Source organism: Hypomesus nipponensis, chromosome 25 (assembly GCF_054491055.1).
Source record: "Hypomesus nipponensis isolate SF chromosome 25, ASM5449105v1, whole genome shotgun sequence".
NCBI classification, from domain to species: domain Eukaryota; kingdom Metazoa; phylum Chordata; class Actinopteri; order Osmeriformes; family Osmeridae; genus Hypomesus; species Hypomesus nipponensis.
The window spans coordinates 91,265-111,479 of NC_140385.1; the positions used below are offsets into that span (position 1 = coordinate 91,265).

The 20,215-nt window shown below is 48.2% G+C and overlaps 4 protein-coding genes across 9 annotated transcripts; all 4 read left to right on the forward strand.

The window, feature by feature from the left end:
* The first annotated feature begins 35 nt into the window (after positions 1-35).
* tsc22d4 (TSC22 domain family member 4) lies at positions 36-7,360 on the forward strand. Of its 3 annotated transcripts, XM_084691197.1 has the most exons (5): positions 43-378; positions 472-1,910; positions 2,329-2,495; positions 5,439-5,490; positions 6,729-7,360. In XM_084691197.1, exons 2-5 carry the CDS (start codon positions 1,275-1,277, stop codon positions 6,867-6,869), a joined length of 996 nt encoding a protein of 331 aa, XP_084547323.1. In that variant the 5' UTR covers positions 43-378; positions 472-1,274; the 3' UTR covers positions 6,870-7,360. The 3 variants fall into 3 exon arrangements, 2 of the variants coding, with proteins under 2 accessions (XP_084547324.1, XP_084547323.1); XR_014746712.1 differs by lacking the exon at positions 6,729-7,360 and adding an exon at positions 5,139-5,293 and having other exon boundaries at positions 36-1,910; XM_084691198.1 differs by lacking the exons at positions 5,439-5,490; positions 6,729-7,360 and having other exon boundaries at positions 36-1,910; positions 2,144-2,470.
* Positions 7,361-7,693: 333 nt separating this feature from the next.
* Positions 7,694-10,527, forward strand: ppp1r35 (protein phosphatase 1, regulatory subunit 35). 4 transcript variants are annotated; one of them, XM_084691200.1, is made up of 6 exons: positions 7,694-8,187; positions 8,660-8,974; positions 9,072-9,168; positions 9,280-9,471; positions 9,978-10,111; positions 10,225-10,527. In XM_084691200.1, the coding sequence occupies exons 1-6, from the start codon at positions 8,170-8,172 to the stop codon at positions 10,393-10,395; spliced, it is 927 nt and encodes a 308-aa protein (XP_084547326.1). In that variant the 5' UTR covers positions 7,694-8,169; the 3' UTR covers positions 10,396-10,527. The 4 variants fall into 4 exon arrangements, with proteins under 4 accessions (XP_084547326.1, XP_084547325.1, XP_084547327.1 ...); XM_084691199.1 differs by having other exon boundaries at positions 7,695-8,187; positions 9,072-9,198; XM_084691201.1 differs by having other exon boundaries at positions 7,704-8,206; positions 9,072-9,198.
* An 861-nt stretch (positions 10,528-11,388) lies between these two features.
* LOC146221502 (growth hormone secretagogue receptor type 1) lies at positions 11,389-14,766 on the forward strand. The gene is made up of 5 exons (XM_084692033.1): positions 11,389-11,655; positions 11,882-12,353; positions 12,599-12,687; positions 12,775-12,908; positions 14,706-14,766. Exons 1-5 carry the CDS (start codon positions 11,389-11,391, stop codon positions 14,764-14,766), a joined length of 1,023 nt encoding a protein of 340 aa, XP_084548159.1.
* Positions 14,719-20,003, forward strand: eif4e2rs1 (eukaryotic translation initiation factor 4E family member 2 related sequence 1). Its single transcript, XM_084691901.1, has 7 exons — positions 14,719-14,944; positions 15,297-15,378; positions 15,500-15,631; positions 18,024-18,128; positions 18,417-18,569; positions 19,146-19,282; positions 19,521-20,003. Exons 1-7 carry the CDS (start codon positions 14,928-14,930, stop codon positions 19,558-19,560), a joined length of 666 nt encoding a protein of 221 aa, XP_084548027.1. The 5' UTR covers positions 14,719-14,927; the 3' UTR covers positions 19,561-20,003.
* The last annotated feature ends 212 nt before the right edge of the window (positions 20,004-20,215 follow it).

Sequence of the window (20,215 nt, forward strand, 5' to 3'; positions counted from 1 at the left end):
TGCTTCATAACAAAACGGGGGCGGAACTTCCGGATTTAGAAAAGTTTTAAACAGTTCCGAGAAAATAAACATGTAAATAACGGCCTGAGTCGCGCGGAGAGTGGGAGGGAGAAGTGACAGCGCGCACGGACGGACCAACGGAGAGACGGAACGGTGGACGATGTTCACAGTTTAACGGTGGTAACAACGGTCCAAACAGCGGTCCCGGACTAGCGAGACTGCTGAGAGATCCGCCCTGCGCTCGAGACGTGGTATGCCTCGAACAGATACCCTGCTGTAGGCGCACGTCCCATCTCCAAAAAGACTTTCACAACAACAGCGCACGTAAACGGATGTTTCAGCTGTTTTAAGTTTGATTAGCAAAAACTCTTCCGTTCGGTGAGCAGATGCAGGGATGGTTATTAACGTTAACCCTGTCATAGTTTAACCGTTTAAAAAGTTTTGGCAACTCTGTATTCTGGGTTGGCGCAGAGACGGCTGCAGCGGGCTCGATCACCGATGACGCGACAGGAGAGCGCATAGAGACTTCGTTGTGTGCTGTGTGTGTGACGTCACCCAGAGAGTAATTAATTTGAAACTCCGAAAAGTGTGATTAAAGATCTTGTATTAGCTGAGCACGCAGACGCCCGCCTTACTGGAGGGACACGCGCTACTCTGCATGACGCAAAGCTTTAGTCTGCTCTCCATGAACGGTTATTATGCTGTGTGTGCGTGCAAGAGAGAGAGAGAGATAAGGTGAGAGAAACAGCTCATTCAACAAGCTATAGAAATGTATCCTTCCTTTCTGACTGTATGTGTGTAAGAGAGAGAGAGTGTGTGTGTGAGAACATTAAAGAGAGAAACGTTAGTGCACTAGAGTGAACAGTCTGGTAGACTAGCTGTCTGGTAGCAGACAGATGTGTGTGAACCTGGGTTGCAGAACCAGTATTACTCACACACAGACTCAACGTGCACTCACACACGCTCACCAGGTTGAGCAATAGTTGTTACTGTACCACTCCCTCTGTACAAGCTGCATCTGCTGATGCGAGAGAGAGAGAGAGAGAGAGAGAGAGAGAGAGAGAGAGATAGAGAGAGAGAGAGAGAGAGAGAGGGAGGGAGAGAGCGAGTGTTTGAGTTTGGTTGTGTTGGTGTGTGTGAGGGTTTGGTTGTGTTGGTATGTGAGTTTGGTTGTGTTGGTATGTGAGTTTGGTTGTGTTGGTGTGTGTGAGAGATTGGTTGTGTTGGTGTGTGTGTGAGTTTGGTTAAGGTTGTGTGTGTGAGAGAGAGAGAAGATGAGTGTGGGGAAGAAGAGGAGTGGTTTCCAGATCACCAGCGTAACGTTAGATTACCCTGGAGAAGCCACGCCCCCTGCCCAACCAGTCAGCCAATCTGCTCCAGTGGACTCCTCCCCATCCCAGCAGGGCAGCTTCTCCCAGCCATCCACGCCCCTGTCACCCAGAAAATACAACTCCCAGGATGCACCAGTGCAGGGGGCGGGCTCTCCCCACAGCTCCAGGTTCCGAGTGGTGAGATTGGCCCAGGGGCGGGACGAGCCGTATCGCCGGGGACGATGGACCTGCACAGACTTCCTGGAGAGGGAGGAAGGGGTGGGGCTTAGGCGGGTGATGGACAGCTTGAGACAGGCCCACTCTCTAGAGTCCCTGGAGACAATTGGTCTAGGGGGGGTGGGGGGCGGGGCCTTGCAGACTCATGTGCGTGCTCTTAGGGCGGGGAATCTTGTGCACTCTCAGGGCACCTCCCACCTTCTGGCCCAGCCAATGGCAGGCCAGGGGGAGGGGTTAGTGGGAGTGAGGCCCCTCCTCCTCCACAGTGGGCCACCCTCCCCCACCCGCCATGCCCCCCCACCCAGCCCTCGCCTCCGCTACCTGCCTCCCCCTCTACGCCTGGAGGTGGACGCTGCCGGGAGGGTGAGGCACACACACAATTACACACACACTCACACACACACACTTGCTCACACACACACTTGCTCACACACACCATTAATCACACACACACACACTGACACACACACTTACTCACACACACACACACTGACACACACACTTACTCACACAAACACCTACTGACTGACAGGCGGACATATATACACTCACTTACTGACACGCTGCTCTGTAACCTCTATAACCTGATACCTCAGGAGCATCCATCTCTCTATTCCTCTCTTCTATTCTCCATCCCTCTCTCTGTTCCTCTCTTCTATTCTCCATCCTCCTCTCCCTCTATGTGTCTCCATACCGCTTCCCCTCCTCCCTCTATCTCTCCCATAATTCCTGCCTCCCTTTCTTCCGCTCTCTCTATTCCTCTCTTCTTCTCTCCCTTCAGTCTTTATTGAGAGGGTCCCTCTCCCAGCCCAGCTCTCCTGGAGCCCCACAGTCCAGAGATGGAGTGTTCCAGCCCAGCCTGACTCCCACCCCTACGCCCTCAGCCTTCAGCCTGGCCCAGTCCATCTTCTCCCCAGGGGGGCCCTTCCACTTGGCAGGGGATGACAGGTGAGACCCTGGGGCGGGGGGGTTCTGGTTTCTATATGGAGCGTTTCTGGTTTCTACATGAAGTGTGTTTCTGTTTTTTACATGGACTGTGTTTCTGTTTTTTATCTGGAGTGTGTTTCTGTTTTTTACATGGACTGTGTTTCTGTTTTTTACATGGACTGTGTTTCTGTTTTTTACATGGACTGTGTTTCTGTTTTTTATCTGGAGTGTGTTTCTGTTTTTTACATGGAGTGTGTTTCTGGTTTCTACATGGAGTGTGTTTCTGGTTTCTACGTGGAGTGTGTTTCTGGTTTCTACGTGGATTGTGTTTCTGGTTTCTACATGGAGTGTGTTTCTGGTTTCTATATTAGGTTTCTAGCAACTAAGTGGCAAATATCCCACAGAGTCAGAGACACTAACCCTAACCTTGGCGGAGGCCCTTTAGAGAGGGTTGCATGTAGTCCTTTATGATGGGGTTGAACAACCCCAGTTACTTTACTGTAAAGCTTATCCCCCATTTTGGCTCAACAATCTTAGTTTCTCGACTGTAAAGCTGTCCTCCATTGTGGCTCATCAATCTCAGTTACTCTACTGTAAAGCTGTCCTCCATGTTGGTTCAACAGTTACTCAACCTCAGTTCACAATAGAGCCAACCAACTTCACTTCACAGGGCAATGAGTACAGTCACAGATATGTCCTAAATACCACAACAATACCACATTCACACACACACTCACTCAAACACACTCTCTCAAACACACACACACACACACACACTCTCCATGTTTATAGCAGTAGGGTACTATGAGGTCACCTGAAAGGCAGAGCAACATGGGCACTAATAACTGTTAGTGAGTGTGTGTGTTGGTTTTATTGTGTGTGAGTCTGTGTTTGCGTGTGTGTGTGAGTCTGTGTGTGTGCGTGTGAGTGAGTCTGTTTGTGTGTGAGTGAGTCTGTGTGTGTGTGTGTGTGTGTATGGGGGGTTTATTTTATTGCTCTGGATAAAGAGCTGGGAGAGAAAAGGAATAGAGCTTCTATTCATGAGAAACGGTGGAAGTAGGAGAGAGGTGTGTGTGAGTGTTAGTGTGTGTGTATAAGTGTGTGTTCTCAATATCTAAATGTCTAAGCTGAACAGGGAGTTCTTCAGGTGAACTGTCTCAGTTTAACAACACAACTCTATTTCCTCTCTCTTCTCTCTGTGAAAGGTTTGTGTTGTAAATATCCTCTGTGTTTAAGGCTGAAACAAGTATGTGTGTACGTCAGTGAGTGTGTGTGCATGTTTGTGTATGAGTGAATGTGTGTGTGTATCCAGAGGTGATATATTATCCTCATGTACATTTTTTATATGATGCAGCAGCTTGATAGAAGGCATGGCATTCTCACACATACACACTCTCTCTTTTTCTTTCACTCACACACTCTGTCACAAACACACACTCTCCCACACTCACTCCCAGATACACAAGGAACTGATAAACATATGCTGAGGCAGTGGGCAAGTGGGCAATGGTGGAAGCTCTTCCATTGGCCGATACTGTGAGTGGGAGGAGGTTGGAATGAGAATGTTGCAGTGAGCCAATCAGGAGGCAGGACAGTAGGGTGTGTGTGGGATGAGGTCTGACACACTCATCGTCGTGGTTACTCTGCTGGGTTGTTGTAGAAACTCTCAGCTAAACTGGATGTTCTGCGGATGATCATGAGTGGCAGATAAGCTGGGGACTGGATCAGACTTGGAAAGAACCTGTTCTGGGATTGGCTGGCTGGGTCTGGGATAGGACCTGCTCTGGGATTTTGCTGGCTGGCTGGGTCTGGGATAGGATCTTCCCTGGAATTTGGCTGGCTGGCTGGGTCTGGGATAGGACCTTCCCTGGAATTTGGCTGGCTGGCTGGGTCTGGGATAGGACCTGCTCTGGGACTGACTGGCTGGGTCTGGGGTTTAGACTACTGAACACAGACAGAAAAAGGAAGATACCAGAGCTGACTCTCCATCACAGGAACAGAGACTGTGATTGGTCAGTCTGCCCATGAAAGGAACAGAGGCTGTGATTGGTTAGTCTGTTTGTCCATCACAGGAATCGAGACTGTGATTGATCAGTCATGTTTGGCAGCGTGAAAAAAATTATCTCTGTGTTTGAGAATCGCCGCCACCCTCGTCCCAGTGACCTCTCTCCATCCCTCCTTCCCTCTATTCCTCCTTCCTTCCCTTCATCTATCTCTCCATCCCTCCCTCCCTCTCTCTGTCCCTCTTCCCCCCTTTCCCTCCCTCCTTCCTCCCCACCATCCATCTCTACACCCCTCCCTCCCCCTCTCCCCACCTGTCTCCCTCCTTCCCTTCTTCCCTCCCTACCCCCTCCCTCCATCTCTTCTCCCCTTCCAAAAATCAGACCCCCCCTTACCCCCCCACCCCTCTCCCGCCCCCTCCAGCTGCTTGTTAGACAGAAGGGGGGGAGGGAAGAGACGGAGTTTTGTGTGGTTAGACGTTGTTGTGGGGTTAAAGGTCAGAGAAGGGTAAGAGACTCCTGGCCGAGCACTCGCTCACCAGGGTCAAAGAAGATAACCCCATCCCAACCACCCACCCTACCCCTAACCCCACTTCAACCACCCACCCTACCCCTAACCCCACTTCAACCACCTAACCTACCTCTAACCCCACCTCAACCCCAGAATGTTACCAAAGTTACATCCCTTGCACCGCTCCCTCCGTGTTTGGTGCATGTGAAGACCACACCTCTGAAGGCCACCCCCCTTAAGACCACGCTCCCACAGGCCACACCCCCTGTGTGCCATTCTCTCCTGTCACTGCTGCTGCTCTGCCATAGGTAACCATGGAGACATGTAACCAGGAACTGTATTTTGTATGAAATGGGAGACATTGATATACACACATATACCCCCAGACACACACACACCTACAGACACACACACACACACACACTTAGAGTTGAACTTTTCTCTCTGTTTCAGTGGTTCCAGTAGCAGCATGGTCGCTATCGACAACAAAATTGAGCAAGCCATGGTAGGTACCTGCTAGCTGTTACTTTACACCGTGTCTAGTAGCTGAGATGTTACTTTACACTGTCTGGTAACTGAGACGTTACTTTACAATGTGTCTGGTAGCTGAGATGTTCCTCTATACTGTGTCTGGTAGCTGAGATGTTACTTTACACTGTCTCTGGTAGCTGAGATGTTACTTTACACTGTGTCTGCTAGCTAAGATGTTACTTTACACTGTGTCTGGTAGCTGAGATGTTAATCTACACTGTCTGGTAACTGAGATGTTACTTTGCACTGTGTCTGGTAACTGAGATGTAAATTTACACTGTCTGGTAGCTGAGATGTAACTTTACACTGTGCCTGGTAACTGGGATGTTACTTTACACTGCCTGGTAGCTGAGATGTTACTTTATACTGTCTGCTAGCTGACATGTGGTTACTTTTCACTGTGCTTACCGCTAACTATTTGTATGTTGCTTTAGATAAAAGCATCTGCTAGATTAATTATCTGTGAGAGTGCTCTCTGTTGGTGGTAGAGAAACATAGTGGGAGGGGGATAAAAAGGAGGAAGAGAGAGAAGGACAGAGACGATGGGAGAGAGAACAAGAGAAAGAGAGAGGGAAGGAGGGAGGGATGAAGAGAGGGTGACAGGTAAAGGGAGAGAGAGGGAAAGAGCAAGGTGAAGAACCATCAGAAGATGATGGTGTGTTTGTGTGTGTGTGTGTAGGACCTGGTTATGGTGATGATGGGCGTGTGTGCAGGACCTGGTGATGATGATGGTGTGTGTGTGCGGGACCTGGTGATGATGATGATGGTGTGTTTGTGTGTGTGTGTGTAGGACCTGGTTATGGTGATGATGGGTGTGTGTGCAGGACCTGGTGATGATGATGGTGTGTTTGTGTGTGTGTGTGTAGGACCTGGTTATGGTGATGATGGGTGTGTGTGCAGGACCTGGTGATGATGATGGTGTGTGTGTGCGGGACCTGGTGATGATGATGATGGTGTGTTTGTGTGTGTGTGTGTAGGACCTGGTTATGGTGATGATGGGTGTGTGTGCAGGACCTGGTGATGATGATGGTGTGTGTGTGTGTGTGCGGGACCTGGTGATGATGATGATGGGTGTGTGTGTGTGTGTGTGTGCAGGACCTGGTCATGATGATGGTGTGTGTGTGTGCAGGACCTGGTGATGATGATGATGATGGGTGTGTGTGTGTGTGTGCGGGACCTGGTGATGATGATGGTGTGTGTGTGTGTGTGCAGGACCTGGTGAAGACCCACCTGATGCTGGCAGTGAGGGAGGAGGTGGAGCTGCTTAGAGGACAGATCTCCGAGCTGACCGAGAGAAACGCTCAGTTGGAGAGAGAGAACTACATCCTGAGAGCCCTGAGAGACCGAGATTAACACACACACACACACCATACACGCACACACCACACACACACACCATACACACACCATACACACACACACACCATACACGCACACACCATACATGCACACACCACACACACACACCATACACACACCATACACACACACACCATACACGCACACACCATACATGAACACACCACACACACACACCATACACGCACACACCACACACACACACCATACACGCACACACCACACACACACACCATACACACACCATACATGCACACACCATACACACACATCATACACACACACCATACACACACATCACACACACACACCATACGTACACCACACACACACCATACGTACACCACACACATGCTACTAACACACTCAGATGACTCAGCATCTCATGGGCTGTTTCTATGGTTCTCTGTAGCAATTCTGTAACCAAACATGATGATGATGAAGAAGATTGTTACAGTCTAATAAATTATAATATTTACTAAGCAGATGATGTGTTCATGCTCACTGCACACATACACACTATCCACACATACACACACCTTACACACACACACACACACACACACACACACACATGCACCTTACACACACACACACACACACCTTACACACACACACCTTACACACACACACACACACACACACACACACACACACACACACATGCACCTTACACACACACATGCAGGTGGTTAGGGCTGGTAAGAGTATGATCTGGGCTGGAATGCTAAAACTAAGAGGATATCCACAGGGATAATCTCTCTCTCTCTCTCTCTCTCTCTCTCTCTCTCTCTCTCTCTCTCTCTCTCTCCAAGCAAGACTTCTTACCGCATTAATGTAGCAGAATCGCATTATTGAGGATTTGTTTGAGAGAAAAAAACTTGCAGAATCGAGCATCCAAATAATTCAACCCTTAAGCGGTCAAATAATGCATTTAGCATGAAGTAGTTGTAGCAACTAAATGTCCGCCCTTTCGGGAAACTGCGAGAGCCAAATCGAGAGTACCTTGTCCGGAAGAGGGATTGTTTTCGTGTGAAACGGAAGTTATAGAGCGCTCGCCCTGTAGACGGGGGGGAATTTCAAACCAGAATCAACAAAAATAACTGGAGTTGCTATTAGTGATTTCCAACAGCGTGAAGCACCACAACAGTTACCAACACACCACAAACACTAAGTGTGGCCCACCAACGTTAACCGTTAAAAGCTGTCGACCTCCAGGCAGAGAAACTGACATCACGGAAGCACGCAGAAAGTGACGAGGAAAGCGGCGCCGGACCCGCGTACCGGTAAACTGATGCTGCCGCCACAACGGGTGTGACAACATTGGAGCTGTAAGAGCTGTAGCTATCTGGATTAGTTCGTTGTTACAGTACTAGGTTAGCACTAACGTCGTTAACGGCTGGCTGATTGTGGTAGGTAGGTAACGGTGTCTATCCAGGAACTATCATCGAAGTCATAGTGCGACCTCTACTAAGGCTAGTAATCTACCTATAAATATATCAAAATGTATTATTTCTGCTTAACATATTTAGAAAGGTGTGTTTCTGCTTGTTTACTAAGTTAGCAACAAAGTTTTAATTAATTTCTCTTTGGGTGAGTTTGACCGTCCAGAGTATAAATACCGGTTGAGCAAAACTAGGTTGCTGTTGCAGATGTCTAATTTAGTCAGAGGAACGATTGCGTGAAAAGGCTGCTCTCTGCACTGCAGTTGAGTCGTTTTTGTATTCATATTGATCTGTTTAACTTTGTTAATATTATACTCTATCCCTTGCCTCCACCCCTAGCCTCATCCCCAGCTTCACCCCCTAACCTACAGCCTCACTACCAGTCTCCACCCTCACCCTCCACCCCCAGCCTCACCCCAACCTCCAGCCTCACCCCAGACTCCAGCCTTCCGCAGCATGAGCACAGCTGGCCCCCAGCCACCTACTCTGGGCTCCCCTCCTCAGCCCGCCCCTTTCACCACTGTACCCACCTGCCCAGAGCTAGACCTGTCCCTCCCCCTCATCCCGGCCTCGCCCCCACCTTTCCCGGCCCCACCCCCACCCTGCCGAGCCTCGCCCCCACCCAGCCTGGTTACAGGAACAGCCTGCAAGCAGGTAAGTGTGTGTGGTCTGTATGTGTGTGGTGTGGGTCTATGTGTGTTTGTGTGTGTGTGTGTGTATAATTAGGTTTAACTTGTCTCTGATTTTGAAGGTACGCTGTAGGAGGGAGATCACGGTGATCGGAGAGCCTAGCAACAACCCTCCACCCCAACATTCCACCAGCCACCTTGAGGGCAAGCATCACCATGGTAACCCTCTCCCTGGGGTCCAGACAGCAGGTCTGCAGTTGGCCAACCTTGCTTCTTCCTCGCCTCTCATAAGCCGGCCTCTAAACTAACGTATGACACCTGCACTACCAGGAGCCAAGGAGAAGGCTCGTTGTGAGGAGAGGGGCGTGGTCCTGCCGGAGGGGGCGGAGTTGAACTCCACTCTTGCTCTGAGGGCAGAGCTACAGGAGCTGGCGGGGGCACAGTTCAACTCCCAGAAGGCAGTGCAGCAACAATTGAAGTCCTCCAGGACAAGAGACGGCATCAGCAGCAGAGCTACCGAGGGTATATATACACACACATACACACACATACACACACATACACACGTATACACACACATATACACACATATACACACACATACACACATACACACACATATACACATACATACACACATATACACACATACACACATATACACTATACACACATACACACATACACACATTATACACCCTATACACACTATACACTATACACCCTTTATACACTATACACCCTTTACACACTATACACACTATACAGGGCCAGAGATGGCATCCGCAGCAGAGCTACCGAGGGTATACACACACACACACATATATATATACACACAGTACCAGTAAAACGTTTGGACACATTTTTCATTCAATTTTGACTGGTATTGTATATATACACAATATACACTATATACTATACACACTTTACACCATACAGGACTATAAAATACATTTAAAACGTACAACTTTTGGAATCAAGAACTTGCCGCAACTGTGTGAATGTGTATGGTGTGTGTGTGTGTATAGCGGTGAATGTCCCGCCCTCCCAGCAGCTCTATAGGGCATTGGTCAGCATCAGCGTGGAGGAGGAGCTACTGATCAACAACGCACTTCATGATAGGCTCCAGCTGGTTCTACCTACACATGTGATAGGCTGCAAGGTAAAGCAACAGAAAAAAACAAATCTCACTTTTAAGATTCTTCTCAAAATACCTTGAATTAGTGTATATAACATGTGTGTTCATGTTGTGTGTGTGTGTGTGTGTGGGAGCAGAAGGTGATGGGGCCAGAGTTGAGGGTGTTCGTGAGGGCGGAGCAGAGGAGAGAGAAGCCACTCCTACCAGGATTGGACCAGGCTATGCCATGCCCACAACCAACCACATGCCCCGCCCACTCAACCTTTGACCTCTACAACAGACATGCCTGCTGGGGGGTAGGGATCTGAGACGGGGGGAGGGGGATGTACCGCTGTTTGATTGGATGTCAATACAGTAACCTTTTTTTTTTTACAACTGTACATATCCCACACACCCCTAATATGTTTTTACTTATTTTCTGAATAAAGAACCTGAAATTTGACTGTCTGCTTTTGTCAAAATGGGAGTGGGGAAGAGTTAGTTGTAGGGAGGGGAGAGGTGGAGGGTGGAGCGAGGGAGGGATGAGAGGGAGGAGTGAGGGGAGAGGTGCAGGGTGGAGTGAAGGATGGGAGGGGGAAGGATGGAAAAAGGGATGATTGTGTATTTGGGAGCAAGCATGGACAGGGTAAGGTACTGTCTCTGTGTGTGTCTACATGTGTGTGTGTTTGTGTGTCTGCATGTGTGTTTGTGTGTCTATATGTGTGTGTGTCAGTGTGCATTTGTGTGTGTGTCTTGCAGGAGGTATTGAATGAAAGTGGAAACTAGATTGAGATGTTATTGTTGAACTGTCGTTGAGATATTATTGTTCTCTGTGCCTGGTTGCTGAGATGTGGTTATTTTGTACTGTGCCTGGTAAACACACTGTTCCTTGTCCTTGACTCAGACCACCAAATACTGGTAGAACTGCACTTCTGATTTGTGATTGTCTATATGCTCTATTTGCATGTTCTGGATAAAAGCATCTGCTATATAAATAAACGTAAACGTGTAAAATAAAATGTTAAGTGAGTTAATTTATTACAATTCCAATTGACACAAATGTATGTTTAATAAGGTACATGAAGTTAATGTGTGTGTGTCTGTGTGTGTGTGTGTGTGATCCAGCTTCATTGAGAATCCATCAGCTTACGTCAGCAGACATGGTGTTACCTGGGTGATACCTCTCACGCACACACATCACACACACCTTAAACACACTTATCCTTACGCACACTCACATCATTTTACATACACACCTCACACACATCACACACACTCATCCTTACACAACACACACACACACTAACCCCCCAGGTGTTGCCATGGAGTGGGAGAACCCTCAGGACACCAACCAATCAGAGTGGAGCTGGGAGGACCAATGGGAGCCACCTGTGTTCGGAGGGGTCGAGCTGGCATGTGTGACGGGGGTGTGTGTACTGCTGCTGGCCACAGGTATCATGGGAAATATGCTAACGATCCTGGTGGTGTGGCTCCGCCCCCAGCTGAGGAGCTCCACCTACCTGTACCTGAGCAGCATGGCCGTGTCTGACCTTCTGATCCTGTTTCTGATGCCCCTGGACCTGTACAAGGTACACTAACCCTAACCCTGGACCTGTACAAGGTACACTAACCCTAACCCTGGACCTGTACAAGGTACACTAACCCTAACCCTGGACCTGTACAAGGTACACTATACACACTCCTCACACACTGCCACACTATACACTCATACACCTCATACACACCACTAATCCTGTTTCTGGACCTGTACTGATGTGCATCTGTGTGTGTGTGTGTCTTTGTGTGAGTGTGTAGCTGTGGCACCCCAGTCCGTGGCGTTTAGGTGAGTTGGTGTGTAAGGTCAGCATGTTCGCCAGTGAGAGCTGCACCTTCTCGTCGCTGCTGCACATCACGGCTCTGTCTCTGGAGCGCTACCTGGCCGTGTGCCGGCCGCTGGCCGCCAAGACACTGCTCACTCGGCAACGCACCCGGGCCCTGATTGGCTGCCTGTGGGGAGCGGCTCTGCTCAGCGCGGCGCCTGTGCTGCTCATGGTGGGGGTGGAGGAGCTGGGGGTGGGGGAGGGCAGGGGAGGGAGCGAGTGTCGCTGCACAGACTATGCTGTCTCCTCTGGTCTCCTGGCAACCATGATGTGGCTCTCCAACCTGTACTTCCTCGTGCCGCTAGGCATTCTGGGCCTCGTCTACGGTCTGATTGGACGGAAGCTGTGGCTCCGCCCACTACGTAACAGCAGGGACCGTGCCCAGCGCAACACCGTCAAGATGCTCGGTAAGACCCCTAACCCTAACCATACACACTACACACCACCATACACCCCAACCCAGAACAGTCAGGATAACAGGTGGTTTAGTACAGAAATAGTCAGGTGGTAAGCGAGGGGTGCTGAGGGCATTAAAATTGAATTGGAAACTTCAGCAGTCGAGTTTGGGGATCCCCAAGCTCCTGTGTGTGCGTTAGGGTTAGCTCAAGGGTAACCTTAACCCAACCTCCTGTGTGTGTATGTGTGTGTGCAGGTATGATCGTGCTGGTGTTTGTTCTCTGCTGGCTGCCTTTCCACGTGGGACGCACTCTCTTCTCTCTGTCTCTGGGCTCCACTCCAGGAGTCTACCACACACACAACCACACACACACTCACACACACACAGAGCGCCTGCTGGAGGAGGAGAGCGAGCCGGATGCGGAGTTCCAGGCTGATGTTCTGTACTACGTGTCTCAGTACTTCAACCTGGCATCATTTGTCCTGTTCTACCTCAGCGCTGCAGTGAACCCCCTGCTCTACAACACCATGTCTGCCCGCTACCGCCAAGCCCTGCGCAGCCTTCTGCACGCACACACACACTCACGCACACACACACACTCACACACACGCCGCACCCGGCTACCCCCACTCACCCCTCAACACTCCACCACAACTCTATAACAACCGCACGAACACACACACACAAAGCACACACACACGCATGCACGTACACATGCTCGCACGCACACACATACACACTTAGCAACATAACGAGGATGGCAGGCAGGAATTGCTTTCTGCTGGAACAGATAATCGCAGCAAGAAAGTTGTGGGTCCGATTCCCAGGCCTCTTGTCCCCCTGTTACCCTGTCTCCCTGTCAAACTGTCTCCCTGTCACCCTCCCTGTCTCCCTCCCTGTCACCCTCCCTGTCTCCCTCCCTGTCTCCCTGTCTCCCTGTCTCCCTGTCTCCCTGTCTCCCTCCCTGTCTCCCTCCCTGTCACCCTCCCTGTCTCCCTCCATGTCACCCTCCCTGTCTCCCTCCCTGTCACCCTCCCTGTCTCCCTGTCTCCCTGTCACCCTCCCTGTCTCCCTGTCTCCCTCCCTGTCTCCCTCCCTGTCACCCTCCCTGTCTGTCTCCCTGTCTCCCTGTCTCCCTGTCTCCCTCCCTGTCTGTCTCCCTGTCTCCCTCCCTGTCTCCCTCCCTGTCTCCCTGTCACACAGGCCCCTTTTCCCCCTGACCCCTGTCATTTTGGCTATTTTACGATATTGTATATTCTATGATATTGATAGTGTATGATACTAAATAATTGTATAATATGTATTTAAATTAATATTCTGGCATTGATGTTGTATATGATATTGATTATATGGCATTGATAGTGTATATTATTTTGACGTTGTATATTTGACATTTAGTCATTTAGCAGACGCTCTTATTCAAAGCGACTTACAGTAAGTACAGGGACATTTCCCCTGAGGCAAGTAAGGCGAAGTGCCTTGCCCAAGGACACAAAGTCATTTGTCACGGCCGGGAATCGAACCAACCTTTAGATTACAAGCCCAATTCCCTAACCGCTCAGCCACCTGACTCCCTCTGTATATCACATTGTCTTGATAGTGTATATTTTATTGATGTTGTACATCACATGGTATTGATGGTGAATATGAAATTATGTTGTTCCCTGAGGGCAGAGCTTGCTGACACAGTCAAGTTCTCCAGTCATGCTTCATAAACTAATAACGACAAACTGTGTTTGAGAGAGAAAGGGTGTGTGTGTTAGAGAGAGGAATAAAGTGTGAGAAAGAGATATATAGTGTGTGAGAGAGATAGGTGGTGTGTGTGTGTGTGTGACTGCCACAGGCAGGTATTGAGTTGGGAGACAGATTGTGTTATTGATGATGGAGGAGGGGTGGGGGGCAGGACAGCCGGAGATGGGGAGAAGCGGGGGGATAGAATAACATAATTAGCCCTCTACTTTAATGCACACGCATCACTTTCTCTCACACAACTGGGGCTGCCCCGAAAATACTATTACTATATACTACAAAAATACTATTCTGTCGTCATTAAAGTCACCGACTGTTTTTATTTCAATAAAAAGGATTACAGAATAGTGAAACAATGTATCATTACGTCACCATGCATGCTAAGATATTACAGACGGCATTCTAATGAGCGAGTGGTTTGTATACAGCATTGAAACGAATGAGAATGTAGTTTAGCAGCGGAGATATTTGTGGGCGTTCACGCGAACGGGGTCAAATTCTCTCCACTCTCCGGTCTCGTACTCCACCGGCTCTGTCTTCATCCACCCGTACACCACCGGTTCTCTGTCCGTCCCCTCCCGTACTTAGTTGTCATTAGATTTGTCCCTTCCAGTGCTCCGTACTTTACTGCGCTCGCTAGACAGGAAGTGGTCAATGAGCGTGAAGCTATCTAGAGTCTAGGTACTTAGAGTTAGCTAGGTTAAGTAGCACTAACGGAGTTTAGAAATACGTTATTTACCGCACGTATTCACTAATTTATCAAATAAATTATCGGCATTTGCTCTACTTTTAACCATTGATTAGTGTCCGTTTCTGATTGACGTGGGGGTCTAAGATGAACCAGTTTGAACAGTAAGTCTTAGAATGAGCTTGTCCCCTTGTGTCTAGTGCTAAGCTGAAGAAAATTGTGTCGCTAACTACCTGTTAATGCTGTATGTTGCCATTGTAGTGGCTACGGGTTTCTTTCTTATTTTTTAGTTTGCTTGTGCCACAGCAAATGCCTGCCGCTGTTAGATGTAATGGACAGTCATCGTGGGCCGGGTTAGGGTTAAGTTTTACAGACAAGCAAGCCTATCTCTAACCGGGTTCCATATGAAAACATTAGTTTTGGTCTCAGTGAAAACAGTTGGTGGTCATTAGAGCAGGCTCGGACACTGATAGTGAACATTATTATAACACCTGAACGGGAATGTGTCTCGCACAGCCTGAAAGACGAGGAGAACGTAGAGCACGAGGAGCAGAACTGCGACACGGACGGTTCCGTTGTAAACAACAACCGACGCAAGGTGAGTGTTTCACCAGATCCGCGACACAACACCTGTTAAAGGTACATGTGACATAATTATCTCTATAAGCTACCAACCCCTTCAAGAACTGCCTCCTGTTTGTGTGTGTGTGTGTGTGTAGCTGGTGAGTTCGGCTGCAGGTGAACATCCTCTCCAGTATAACTACACCTTTTGGTATTCTCGTCGGACGCCCAGCCGTCCAGCCAACACCAACTATGAGCAGAACATTCGTCAGATAGGAACCGTGGCCTCGGTTAGTACACACACATACACACTATACTAAACGATATACATACACACACACCATACATACATACATACAGTCGGGTCCTTAATTATTTGGACATTGACACAATTTTCAATATTTTGGCTCTGTATACCACCACAATGGATTTGAAAAATGAAACAATCAAGATGTGCTTTAAGTGCAGACTTTCAGATTTAATTTCAGGGTATTTACATCCAAATCAGGTGAACGGTGTAGGAATTACAACACATTTAATATGTGGTCCACCCCCTTTTTAAGGGACCAAAATCCCTTAAAACTAACATAATCATAAATCAAAGTGTCACTTTTAATACTTGGTTGCAAATCCTTTGCAGTCAATGACAGCCTGAAGTCTGGAACCCATAGACATCACTAGACGCTGGGTTTCGTCCCTGGTGATGCTCTGCCAGGCCTCTACTGCAACTGTCTTCAGTTCCTACTTGTTCTTGGGGCATTTTCCCTTCAGTTTTGTCTTTAGCAAGTGAAATGCATGCTCAATTGGATTTACGTCAGGTGATTGACTTGGTCATTGCGGAACATTCCACTTCTTTGCCTTAAAAAACTCTGGTTGCTTTCGCAGTATGCTTCGGGTCATTTTCCATCTGCACTATGAAGCGCCGTCCTATGAGTTCTGAAGCATTTGGCTGAATCTGAGCAGATAATATTGCCCAAAACACTTCAGAATTCATCCTACTGCTTTTGTCAGCAGTCACATCATTGATAAATACAAGGGAACCAGTTCCATTGGCAGCCATACATGCCCACGCCATAACACTACCTCCACCATGCTTCACTGATCAAATCAAATCAAATGTATTTGTATAGCCCTTTTTACACGCAAGCATGTCACAGAGGGCTTCACATACGCCCATAGAACTGCCCCTCAACCAACCTAAACCCTCAAGGAAGACAAGGAAAAACTCCCAACGGGAGAAAAAATGGAAGAAACCTTGGGAGGAGCAATTCAGAGAGGGATCCCCTCCTCCAGAGACGGTTGGTAAGAGAGAGGAGCAGAACACAAGCTAAACATAGTCATACAATGTCAATGGGTTTTGAAACACCAAAAATCCATTCTTCGGCTTTATAGACGTTGGATGGGACCTGGAAACTCGCTGTTGGCCGTCATGGAGGCTGGTTTCCGGTTGACGACCTGGTCCAGCGTTGGTAGACCGACGACCAGGCAGGTCCTGACAGCTCAGACTGATGAGGTGGTATGCTTTGGATCATGAGCAGTTCCTTCCCTTCCCCATACTCTTCTCTTCCCATCATTCTGGTACAAGTTGATCTTGGTCTCATCTGTCCATAGGATGTTGTTCCAGAACTGTACAGGCTCTTTTAGATGTTTTTTGGCAAACTCTAATCTGGTCTTCCTGTTTTTGAGACTCACCAATGGTTTACATCTTGTGGTGAACCCTCTGTATTTACTCTGGTGAAGTCTTCTCTTAATTGTTGACTTTGACACAGATACGCCTACCTCCTGGAGAGTGTTCTTGATCTGGCCAACTGTTGTGAAGGGGTTTTTCTTCACCAGGGAAAGAATTCTTCTGTCATCCACCACAGTTGTTTTCCGTGGTCTTCCGGGTCTTTTGGTGTTGCTGAGCACACCAGTGCGTTTTTTTCTTTTTAAGAATGTACCAAACAGTTGATTTGGCCACACCTAATGTTTTTGCTATCTCTCTGATAGGTTTGTTTTGATTTTTCAGCCTAACGATAGCTTGCTTCACTGATGGTGATAGCTCTTTGGACTTCATATTGAGAGTTGACAGCAACAGATTCCAAACACAAATACCATACGTGAAATGAACTCTAGACCTTTTATCTGTTCCTTGTCAATGAAATAACAAACTCCCTTTAGGAGGGAATAACATACACCTGGCCATGGAACAGCTAAGCAGCCAATTGTCCTATTACTTTTGGTCCCTTAAAAAGGGGGGGGCACATATCAAATGTGTTGTAATTCCTACACCGTTCACCTGATTTGGATGTAAATACCCTGAAATTAAAGCTGAAAGTCTGCACTTAAAGCACATCTTAATTGTTTCATTTCAAATCCATTGTGGTGGTATACAGAGCCAAAATGATGAAAATTGTGTCAATGTCCAAATATTTATGGACCTGACTGTACATACATACACAAACTCTCAGGACACTAAATTAGTAGCATCCACCAGCTAAATGCTGGTAAAATGTGCAAGAGGCCAGTAGATTTTCTATACTCACCAGCCCAAAAAACAATGCTAATCTATTGAGTAGCTGGTCCAATTTGAACATTCACTAGCCAATTGGCTGGTGGAGAAAAAAGTTTATTTTGCACCCTGCACACACTATACATTCACCATACAACCCCCCAGTATTTAAGCTGTGTTGGGCTGCGCAGGTGGAGCAGTTCTGGAAGTTCTACAGCCACCTGGTTCGTCCAGGAGACTTGACAGGCCACAGTGACTTCCACCTGTTCAAGGAGGGGATCAAGCCCATGTGGGAGGTAGGGGTGTTTCTGTTGGTGTGTGTGTCGGTGGTTGTGTCTGTGTGTGTGTCTGTGGTTGTGTGTCTGTGTGTGTGTGTGTGTGTCTGTGGTTGTGTCTGTGTGTGTGTCTCTGTGTGTGTCTGTGTGTCTGTGTCTGTGTGTGTGTCTCTGTGTGTGTCTGTGTGTGTGTCTGTGGGTGTGTCTGTGTGTGTGTGTGTCTGTGGGTGTGTCTGTGGGTGTGTGTGTCTGTGGGTGTGTGTGCGTACACAACTCATGTAATGGATATGTGTGTGTGTGTGTGGGCAGGACGAGGCTAATAAGAGCGGGGGTAAATGGATCATCCGTCTGCGTAAAGGCCTGGCCTCTCGCTTCTGGGAGAACATCATACTGGCCATGCTGGGGGAGCAGTTCATGGTGGGGGAGGAGGTCTGTGGTGCTGTGGTGTCTATACGCTTCCAGGTAAGCACACACACTACCCAGGTACACTCACTACCCAGATACATGCACACACACACTAGCCAGGTACACACACATGCATACTATCCAGGTACACACACATGCATACTACCCAGGTACACACACATGCATACTACCCAGGTACACACACATGTATACTACCCAGGTACACACACACACTATCCAGGTACACACACATGCATACTACCCAGGTACACACACACACACTATCCAGGTACACACACACACTATCCAGGTACACACACACACACACTACCCAGGTACACACACACACTATCCAGGTACACACACACACTACCCAGGTACACACACACACACTACCCAGGTACACACACACACTATCCAGGTACACACACTACCCAGGTACACACACACACACTACCCAGGTACACACACACACTACCCAGGTACACACACACTATCCAGGTACACACACACACTATCCAGGTACACACACACACTACCCAGGTACACACACACACTACCCAGGTACACACACACACACACTATCCAGGTACACACTCATACACATGGATCAGTTGTAGTGTGTGTGTGCAGGAGGACATCCTGTCTATTTGGAACAAGACGGCCAGCGACCAGGTGACCACATCCAGGATCAGAGACACACTGCGCAGAGTCCTCAACCTGCCACCCAACACCATCATGGAATACAAGACCCACAACGACAGCCTGAAGTACTCACACACACACTCACACATTTATGTACACTCCTAACCCTAACCCTGAAGTACTCACACACTCACACACTTATGTACACTGCTAACCCTAACCCTGAAGTACTCACACACACACACATTTATGTACACTGCTAACCCTAACCCTGAAGTACTCACACACTCACACACACACACATGTATGTACACTCCTAACCCTAACTCCTGGTCCTGTATGACAGAGGGTTTGTCTCCACAGGGATAATTCCAGCTTCCGCAACACTAAGATTACACTGTGAGGAGGAAGAAAAGGAGGAAGAGAAGGAGGAAGAGAAGGAAGAGGAGATGAACAGACAGATGAAGACCCAACTGTCCTGCAGGGTCATCACCCCAAGTGAAACAAACATTCCTCCCTCTGTCTTCCCTTCCCTGTCTTCCCTCCCTCTTTCTCTCTTTCTCCTCCCCTCTCTGTTCCTTTTCTCCATCCCTCCTCCCTACCTTGCTCGCTTGGTCACAGTCCCCCCTTTCTGACCCTCCAGTTTGGACATGTCATTGCTATGGGTACCGGTGGATTCTATGGAGATCCTTTTTCACAAAGAGAAGGTTTTGTTTCCACGGAGAGGCCTCTCCTACTCCACAACAGAATGTGGGACCAACAATAGTGTTTGTCTATAATGTGTGTGTGTGTGTGTGTGATCATTGTTGCCATGTCAACACAGAAGTAAAATGTTACTTTGGTAAATGTGGTTGTGTCTTTACTCTGTGCAACAACACACACACATCATGGTGAACTTTAAACCTTTCATGAGACCGTAGTGAACCCTGACCTTTTAGGTGAAACACACACTGTTCCCAACAAAGAATGATATACCACTAGATGCGTCTTCTTCAATTATGAATCTCAGTCGATGTATTTGAGTTGCAGCATCTCTGGATGAAAGGTGAGCAAAACGA

What these genes read in the sequence shown, in the direction of transcription:
- tsc22d4 (XM_084691197.1), top strand. Translation starts at nt 1,275, where the DNA reads ATGAGTGTGGGGAAGAAGAGGAGTGGTTTCCAGATCACCAGCGTAACG. An exon ending in CACTTGGCAGGGGATGACAG is followed by an intron (nt 2,496 to 5,438) that starts GTGAGACCCTGG and finishes TCTCTGTTTCAG; the next exon opens with TGGTTCCAGTAGCAGCATGG. An exon ending in ACAAAATTGAGCAAGCCATG is followed by an intron (nt 5,491 to 6,728) that starts GTAGGTACCTGC and finishes GTGTGTGTGCAG; the next exon opens with GACCTGGTGAAGACCCACCT.
- ppp1r35 (XM_084691199.1), top strand. An exon ending in CCCTGGGGTCCAGACAGCAG is followed by an intron (nt 9,199 to 9,279) that starts GTCTGCAGTTGG and finishes CTGCACTACCAG; the next exon opens with GAGCCAAGGAGAAGGCTCGT. An exon ending in CAGCAGCAGAGCTACCGAGG is followed by an intron (nt 9,472 to 9,977) that starts GTATATATACAC and finishes GTGTGTGTATAG; the next exon opens with CGGTGAATGTCCCGCCCTCC.
- LOC146221502 (XM_084692033.1), top strand. Translation starts at nt 11,389, where the DNA reads ATGGAGTGGGAGAACCCTCAGGACACCAACCAATCAGAGTGGAGCTGG. An exon ending in CTCTGGGCTCCACTCCAGGA is followed by an intron (nt 12,688 to 12,774) that starts GTCTACCACACA and finishes GCGGAGTTCCAG; the next exon opens with GCTGATGTTCTGTACTACGT. An exon ending in CAAGCCCTGCGCAGCCTTCT is followed by an intron (nt 12,909 to 14,705) that starts GCACGCACACAC and finishes TGTCCCTTCCAG; the next exon opens with TGCTCCGTACTTTACTGCGC.
- eif4e2rs1 (XM_084691901.1), top strand. An exon ending in GGATCAAGCCCATGTGGGAG is followed by an intron (nt 18,129 to 18,416) that starts GTAGGGGTGTTT and finishes GTGTGTGGGCAG; the next exon opens with GACGAGGCTAATAAGAGCGG. An exon ending in TGGTGTCTATACGCTTCCAG is followed by an intron (nt 18,570 to 19,145) that starts GTAAGCACACAC and finishes GTGTGTGTGCAG; the next exon opens with GAGGACATCCTGTCTATTTG.